The sequence below is a fragment of the Empidonax traillii genome, unplaced genomic scaffold, assembly GCF_003031625.1.
Source record: "Empidonax traillii isolate 1590-97213 ecotype Southwest subspecies unplaced genomic scaffold, ASM303162v1 scaffold763:size302500, whole genome shotgun sequence".
In the NCBI taxonomy this organism is placed as follows: Eukaryota; Metazoa; Chordata; class Aves; order Passeriformes; family Tyrannidae; genus Empidonax; species Empidonax traillii.
The window spans coordinates 71,473-79,820 of NW_020955956.1; the positions used below are offsets into that span (position 1 = coordinate 71,473).

Consider the following 8,348-nt stretch of genomic DNA (forward strand, 5'->3'; position numbering starts at 1 on the left):
TGAAAGATTTTAAGAGACAGCTTGCAAAGCTTGAAAGAGGTAGAATGTTTTCAGGAGCTGGGGTGGGGCGTTTCTGGAGTCGGGCGTTGCAGAGAAGATGATGAACAAATGCATCAGAAGTAGGAATGGCAAAGAACTACCCTTAAAAGCAAAAGAAAGGAGTGCAGTTCACAGTTATGCATATTTAATCTAGAAGGGGAGGAGTAATTTTCCACTGGGAAAGAGTTTTCCTGCACTTTTTGTGGATTTTCTGATGCAAAATCCCTGAATTATGGTAACTAAGGTAGAATATATCATGTGAGCTGTAGTATCATGTGCCTGTCCTTTTGAGTTTTGCCCTCCAGATTGGTTGTCCCAGGGACCCGTATTAGGAAATGTAGGTTTTGCTGCTGTGTATGCACAGTGCAGAGATCCTGATGGTTACTGGACAGTGTGCAGAGATCTCTGTTCTTACACATCTCTGAAAAAGCTTTCTAAGAAGTCACAAGTGCAGATGGAAGTGAGATCTGTTTTCCTTTGGGATTGCTCAGTCCTGACCTTGCTTTGCCCTTTGGGGTCCTTTTCAGAGAGGGTCCTGCCAGGGAAGCAATGTTTGCTTGTTATCAGAACAGTGATAAGGCTCTTTTTGCAATTGAAGAATGTGAGGCTGACATTGGTGGATGTACTGCCTGGGTTCAGTGTTTCCAGTTCATGGGTTGGCTTTGGGAACTTCCTTGAACTGGAGCTCGTTTCTGACACAGCAACTGACGCAAGGAGGGCTTTTGACAGTTCCCTGTCAGTGAAGTACTGAGAGCCTGCTGCTCATAGAGTTATAAATGCTTTGGATATAGTTTAGATTTGATGCTGCCACACCTAGGATTCTTACAGCTTCCCGTGTGTTTCAGATCCAATGGCTGTACCACCGTCGTACAGTGACTTGGGAAAGTCTGCCAGGGATGTGTTCAACAAGGGCTATGGTAAGTGACACGATTGTGGTTTGGTAAGCTTTCACATTTTTTTCTTAGGCATCTTGAAAATACCAGTAAAAACATTAGTACCTCAGAGATCCCCTAATGGCTTGTGGTAGGAATTCAGCAGAGGCTTGGAGGACGTGGCACCTTCTGATCTGAACTCTGGGCATGTATCATGAGAATGCTGCAGTGGCAAAGAGGTAGAGGGGAAGGTCAGGAGTTTGACCTTAAGATGCACTCCAAGCAGTCTCTGAAAAATGCTCCACCCTTTACCTTCCAGTTTTTGTATTTAGAGGTATTAAATCAGTGACAGTGATGCAGGTTGCCATAGGAGGCCGTATGGGGCAATAATCAGGTTCCTGAGGTAAAGTGACCTTTCTGTTAGTCAGAACAGCCTCCTGTTACAGGTAGAGAAGATATTGCCACAATATTTGCATTTGTCCCTTTTTGGGAACAGTACTAACAGTGTTGATGTTTTTTTAGTCTGATTTTGTGTGTGATAAAGATTGCATTTATATCCCAAATCCGTATGCTACCTAAAATTAAAAAGAAAAATTTCCTGTTCTGCAATCAGAACTATAAAAATAAATTGAGTTAATCAGCAGAAATGGTAACTGTATCGATGGGTCCCAGACTGCAGGCAGCTACAGAAGATGGAAATACTTGATGATTGGTGTCTGTTATGACTGTAAATTATGAGACCACTCACTTTGAATTGTCAAAATTCTTTCAGTCATTCCTCAGTACGATCAACTATTGAACCATGAAAATAGGCTGTTTTAGCTCAGTGTACCCTACCTGTGGTACTTTGGATATGCTGGAAACAAGCCTTGCTTGTGCACTGGGGTAAAACAGGCCCTGTGTGCTGTTCTGTTTTCAGGATTTGGAATGGTCAAGTTGGAGTTGAAGACCAAGTCTACCAGTGGGGTGGTGAGTACTGGGGGCCTTCCACATCACTGGCGTGGCAATGAAAGGACAGATCCCTGAGGTGGTTGGTGGCAGCAACTGCTGGCAGGTGTTGCCTCTCTCTTTCATTTCTCATTTTAAAACTTGTAGCTGACTCAGATGTTTTTGAGCTGACATGGCAGTGCTGCTTCTCCCGTGGCCAGCAAGAATTCTCATTCTTCGCTGTTCCCATTGATATGCCCCAGGCAGGAGTTTCTTCACTTTCATAGCTCTCATTTCTGCTTAGGAGTGCATTTGAGTTTCCCTGCTGCTGTTGGTTTTCATAGGATTTTGAGTCTGAAAGGACTTTTATCCAGAAGGCCAAGTGGCAAATAAGCACCACAGTTTAACTTAACTTCATTTTCACTGTGGTTACACTTCAAGACTTAATTAAAACTAAACAGTCCTTCTGCAGTACATTTTACGTAGAATTTGAGGACTTAATTAAACTTTAGCGCTTCAAGTAACTAGAAAATGTTATGATCCACACTGTAATGATGGAGAAGTGGAGCTTCCTCACGATTTCACAGGAGGCAAAACCAGGGATGGGCTTCATAATTTTGATCTTTAACCACAGGCATATGTTGTTTACTAAATAATATTTTTCTTACGCTGAGTCTCAGTTCTGTGCATGCTCCCACTTGATGCTCTTCTGGTTGATAAGATGGTGCTGCTTTTCAGCCTCCTTCATAAACATATTTGCCTTAGCTCCTCCCTCCTTCTCTTGCATTCTTATCATGCAGGTGGGGTAAGTCCTTATTTCTGTACTGCTGTACTCTGTCTCAGTTGTGCTTTCCGTGGGTTCCTTGCACTGTGCACCAGCACACGTGGGTGTGGGGTCTCTGTATCTCCACACCTGCCTCCACTTGCTGACATCTCTTGATGTGCAGTTTTTCTGGCTGGAAGTTTTGATTCTCAAATAATATGCAAATAGCTAATTACGCTGTGTGATGGAACACGAACAACTGTAGTGAGTTCTAAAATGGGCTTTTTCTTTTCCATGTGATTTTCATTGGATGTTTATCCAGCTGGTAAGAATAGTGACTGTTTTGGCATGTTGGCTCTTTATTGCTTTGTCTCCCTTGTTTTCTGTGGTGCATACTGTTGTTTGTGAACCATTCCATTGGGTTTAGTCCTGTTACCATCCACGTCGTGCCGTTTGTGTCCAGAGCTCTAAATCTGCTGTATCATCCATGTACGCAAAGCCATTTGCAATCTTTGCCCAACAATCCACAATAAGAACACCCTAAGAACAGCAGGGGGAAAACAGGATAGATGTGGTATTGATGCAGTTGTCTGTTGCTTCAGGTGTTGTGCTTGCTGGTGTTTCTGATGAGCCTTCTGCTGCAGCAGAGCGGGTATTTGGGGATGGAGCTGAGGCAGGGAACAAAGTGTGAGATCTCATTCCTACGTGGGTGCTGATGTTATGATACAGAAACGTTTGGATGTTTTCTGTGGACTTGGAAAACAGCAGTGATGGTGTCTGTTGGTTGTAATTGTTTCAGAGATCGCAAGTGGTTTTGCCTGCTAATGCCTGGCATTGCTGACGGTGCCACACAAACTGGAAGGGCAGTGGGAAGCTGTGCTTGGCTGCTGACCCAGACGGGCGTGACACGGAGCCAGAATGAGTTTGATTTTTCAGCTACAAAGAATTGCAGAAATGCTTCTGCAGGGGCTGGTCTGAGGAGAGCTCTGGTGACACGGACAGAGACTGATGGCAGCAGATGTCAGCTCTGTGCCTTCTGCTTCCAGAGCAGCTTCAGTTCTTGACACCTGACAAAATGCTTTGGCTTTGGATCATGTCACAGTGCAGTTTTTTTGCCTTTGGCTTTGAGACAAGTGTTTCCAACCTTCCTTTTCTTGAACTGAGAAACAAGCCAAGCCTTTTTGATTGGTTACCTGCTCTGAGACCAGAAGAAAATTCCTTCTGAGTTCTGAGGCCGGTTCGAGGTGTCCTTGCACTGCCTTGGTGGAGGCCACATTAGAACACTGTGTAGCAATGATGTCTGAAGGACAGTCCAACACATCCTGACTTGTGTCACGTGTCCTTGTTAGCTGGCTAGATGTGCTGTAGAACTGCTGGGCTCTTGTAGTAGTGCATTAGCTCGAGTAGCTCTCCCTGCAGCGTTCCATAGACTGTGTGTGAGGATGTTACCTGGCACTTCCAAACCATTTACAGACAGTCTTTGTGTCTTTGTACGCTCTGCAAAGTCCAGAATTGTGAAAGTAATGCACGCAGCATCCAGGAATAGTCCTGGCATGACAAGGATCTGGAAAGTCAGGGTTCCAAAGCTTGGATATATTGGAAATGGGTACTGCCATCTCTTGAGCACTGTATTTTTCAATATTTAAACTTCAAGAGAGACATAACTTGGAAATGTAACGACAGGTTATTTATCTTCTCTCAAGGAAAATATTTGAGAGATGGGGATGACAAATGAGGGCTGTTCTCAGATGCTTCTTAAAAATTAATTCCTGAGCCTTGAGCTTACTGCTGTGGCAATATTCCTGCTCACTGCTTTATTCTGGGTTGTGCTCGAAACTGAGTTATTCCAGGAGGAGGGATGTTTATTGACACTTGAAGTCCCCTAAATAACAGGAAGCTCTGATGTTACAGAATACATACAGAGCATGTTACAGGACACACCTCGATAAAAGAAATACTCAGAGATGCCAAAAGGAGCAGCCCTTTGTGAGGCAAAGATAATGATTTTAGGTGGGGATAGGGAAGAGGAGGAGGAGGATTTTGAGGGTTCTGGGGGTAGCAGTTGTGAGTGCTGGACTCAACAAGTGGCAAAACTGAATGTAACTGAACATCAAGAGAACTGAAACTCGTGTTATGCTCTTGCCAGGACTTCACTGCAACTGGCTCTTCCAACACGGACACGGGCAAGGCTTCAGGCAGTCTAGAGACCAAGTACAAGATGAAAGAGCATGGACTGACGTTCACCCAGAAGTGGAACACAGATAACACGTTGGGAACAGAAGTTGCTGTGGAGGATCAGGTAAGAGGAAGGAGATACTTTGAAAATGTTTCTGCAACTGGTATGAGAAAGTATTGAACAGAAAACATTGGAGCTTGGCTCTGCTTACAGGAAGGGTTGGCAGGGTACAGCACTCTCAAAGCACAGAGTTCTTTTTCAGTTTAATAGGTTTATGCCTTACACTTAATGCCTGAAGTACAAGGTAATGGTGCCAAAGGCAGTAAAAGTTCTGTGGTGCCCTCTGCCCTGTATGGCCATTCTTGTTTTCAGTGACATCTGAAGATGCTGTAGGATGAGGGATTTAAACACGTGGTCGTGTTTGGTTTTCTCTTTAGACACGAAGCAGAGTTCTAGTAGTGAGTGTCACAAATCATGTTTCAGCAGAATTCTGAGCAGATGTCTTGGTTTCTCTTTGCAGTTGGCTGGAGGATTGAAGGTGGCTCTTGATACTACATTTGTACCGAACACAGGGTAAATACTTTCTACTGCCTTTGTCTAAAGAGGCCTGAGGGGACATACATAGCTGAATAAACTCCATACCAGACACACCTGTACAGTCCCAGGGGTAAAATAGCATGTTTCTCTCTGCAGGAAGAAGAGTGCAAAGTTGAAGACCTCCTACAAAAGAGAATATATAAATGTAGGCTGCAACATAGACATTGATCTGGCTGGGCCAACCGTTTATGGCTGGGCAGTGCTGGGCTATGAAGGCTGGCTTGCTGGCTACCAGATGGCTTTTGATACAGCCAAGTATAAGCTTTCACAAAATAACTTTGCCTTGGGATATAAGGCAGGAGACTTTCAGCTGCACACTAATGTGTAAGTATTATCTGAGCCTAGAAAAACATTACCAGAGGAGCCAAACTGTAGGAATAGTTGCATTAGTGGACTTGGGTCAAAGGTAGGTGGATGGAAGGGGATGCTAATTTGTTTCCAAATAATTTGTATTCAGTGTTTTAATTTTCAGTCCTACTAAAACACGGCAACTTTCCAGCTCTTGGCTGCCTTGGTAGCTTGTCTCAGAGTAATTTGGGGGTTTGTGTACTTAAGATAGTGATGTAGAGGCACTTTATGAGTGTTAATTTAGAATTAAAATCCGTGAACTTTTAACTTCTGTAAAAGTTCCTCAGTTAAACTCCTGTACCTTCTCCCCCTCCCCACCATGTCTGTCTCCTCAGAAATGCCCAAGGTGAAGGGCAGAGGCCTCTGCTATGCTGTGCTTGAGTGTTTCCCCCTGTCATTGCTTGTAGCTCTAGCCTGGGCATTGAGATGCTCGGAGATTCTTTGAAGATTGTGTACTCAAACAACTGCACTGCAGTAACATTGTTCTCAGTCTCATCACTGCCAGAACTGAAGTCTCCTGGATTTGTCCCTCTGTGTGTTACCACAGCTTGGCTTAACCTGAGACAAAGCAACCAGGCTATCTGGGTTTATTTTTTCTGTCAGAACCTCAAAACTTGGGTCTCGGCTGTTGGAAAGTCTTGTTTATTATGGTTGTGGGGAAGGGCTGACCTAAAGAGTTACTAAACAAGGCAAGGCCTGACACACTTGCATCTGTTACAAACAGGAATGATGGCACCGAGTTTGGTGGGTCTATTTATCAGAAGGTTAATAATAAGGTTGAGACATCAGTCAATCTTGCATGGACTGCTGGCAGTAACAACACACGTTTTGGTATTGCTGCAAAGTACCAAGTGGATGACAAGACTTCTGTTGTGGTAAGAACTTTGTTAAATGAGTATTTCAAGCTCCCACAAATACTGAAAATTTGTGTTATGAAGTAGTTGCTTTGACTGTTTACTAAGGGATACGGCAGAGGTCAAACTGTGGCTTTTGTTGTGGTTCAAATGTAAATTGGGACCTCACAGGTTATACCTGTGAAATTAGGAAGAAAAATAAATCTAAACTGTAGTTTTGTCCATAGTGAAATAGTCTGAGTAGTATGTTTGGAGCTCTGCAAGATGTGTGTTCTTTTAATTCTTTAATCCATAATGTAAAACAGTATTTCAGTTGCAGTGGTGGAAGTTCAGCTTTCTAAGTTGACCCTTGAAAGTCAGCTGACATATGAGGTCAGTGTGCTGCTTTGGTTTTAGTGTTAAAGCAAGCATTTGTTTTGTTTCAAAACAAGACTTAGTTCCAGGACAATTCAGCCAAAATTAAAGATGAGAAATACTATTGTAAACAGCTCAAAACTTAGTTAATGCAAAAAGGGGTTTGCATATTCATAAATTTATTGCTCATTAAATGAAAAAAGTCACTCCTGAGTGATGTGAACAAGACAGAGTTCTTTGGCTCTGAGGGACTGTAGCAAGCTCTTAAAAGGATATGAAGACACGGTGTTGGGGACAGTGAAGAACAGGGTGGCACTTTGGGCATAATGGGGTCACCATCTGAGGAAAAGATTGCTTAGGCTGGAAACTCTTTAGAAGATTGGAACTGCTTCTACCAGAGGTTACTCTACAAGTAGCTGAAGAGAGTTAATGCATAAGCCCCCTTCTCAGGGCACCAGGGCAATGCTGAATATTTATGCACAGGGTATAAATACTGTGATTTCCTTTTTCCTGTAGGGTAAAGTGAACAATGCCAGCCTCATTGGACTTGGGTACACTCATGCCCTCCGACCTGGTACGTAAGTCTCACTGGGAGCAGCAAACAGTATTAAGTACTATGTGGGTTACTTCACTGTCATCTTTAGAACAAAACAGCTGAACAAATGAGCTGTTTCCCAGGCTCACAGAAGGGAAGGATGTCTGTTGCTGTAGGAAGTTGTGTGCACAGACAGTGGTGAGGTCAGGGGCCTGAGGGAGGGCACTGTGCAGGGGCTCAGAGTGTGATGGGTCTCGTGATTTGCTTCCATAGGTGTCAAACTGACCGTCTCAGGCTTGATTGATGGCAAGAATTTCAATGCTGGAGGTCACAAAGTTGGGCTGGGATTTGAGCTGGAAGCTTAACACAGCTGTAAGTAAAACAACTGGTGGTGCTCTGGAAGACGAAGGAAAAGTATACCCAGTGTGTTTCGGCCTTAATATACTCTGAAATTTGAAGAAGTGTGAACTTTCTGCTCTTCCAAAGAACGACTTTAACCCACTGCTGAAGGTCCAGAGAGTGCCAGCACAACAGAGGAAGACACTTGAAGGCATGCATGGAAGTTGTGATGTTTGTGCCACATTTCAGTTTCCTGTATTTTAAATCTGTTCCTAAAAAACAGAAGAAAATCCAACCTCTCCCCCTTATTGTATTGCATTTTGCATGTCCTGTACTCCACAGCCTTTTATAAAAGGTGGTCTCTGTGCTGTAGTGGAAATTTGGGGTTACATCGGAATGAAATAAATTGGTCCAAGTCGGAACAGAAGGTTGGTGTGTCTTGACTCTTAGCAAGGTTCAGAAAAGCTGTGTTCCATCTGGCTGTTCTTTAAGCATGGCTAATAGATAATCTGCAAATGCTTTGTCACACTGTACCTGTACACTG

At 43.6% G+C, this 8,348-nt stretch overlaps 1 protein-coding gene across 2 annotated transcripts; it reads left to right on the forward strand.

The window, feature by feature from the left end:
* The first annotated feature begins 836 nt into the window (after window positions 1-836).
* Window positions 837-8,228, forward strand: VDAC3 (voltage dependent anion channel 3). Of its 2 annotated transcripts, XM_027901140.1 has the most exons (9): window positions 837-956; window positions 1,831-1,880; window positions 2,924-2,926; window positions 4,748-4,900; window positions 5,298-5,350; window positions 5,471-5,698; window positions 6,447-6,597; window positions 7,447-7,504; window positions 7,739-8,228. In XM_027901140.1, exons 1-9 carry the CDS (start codon window positions 890-892, stop codon window positions 7,828-7,830), a joined length of 855 nt encoding a protein of 284 aa, XP_027756941.1. In that variant the 5' UTR covers window positions 837-889; the 3' UTR covers window positions 7,831-8,228. The 2 variants fall into 2 exon arrangements, with proteins under 2 accessions (XP_027756941.1, XP_027756942.1); XM_027901141.1 differs by lacking the exon at window positions 2,924-2,926.
* The last annotated feature ends 120 nt before the right edge of the window (window positions 8,229-8,348 follow it).

Excerpts from the sequence above, each read along its gene's own strand:
- VDAC3 (XM_027901140.1), top strand. The coding sequence starts at position 890 with ATGGCTGTACCACCGTCGTACAGTGACTTGGGAAAGTCTGCCAGGGAT. Across the intron at positions 4,901-5,297 it reads AAGTTGCTGTGGAGGATCAG|TTGGCTGGAGGATTGAAGGT; the intron begins GTAAGAGGAAGG and ends TTCTCTTTGCAG. Across the intron at positions 5,699-6,446 it reads TTTCAGCTGCACACTAATGT|GAATGATGGCACCGAGTTTG; the intron begins GTAAGTATTATC and ends TGTTACAAACAG.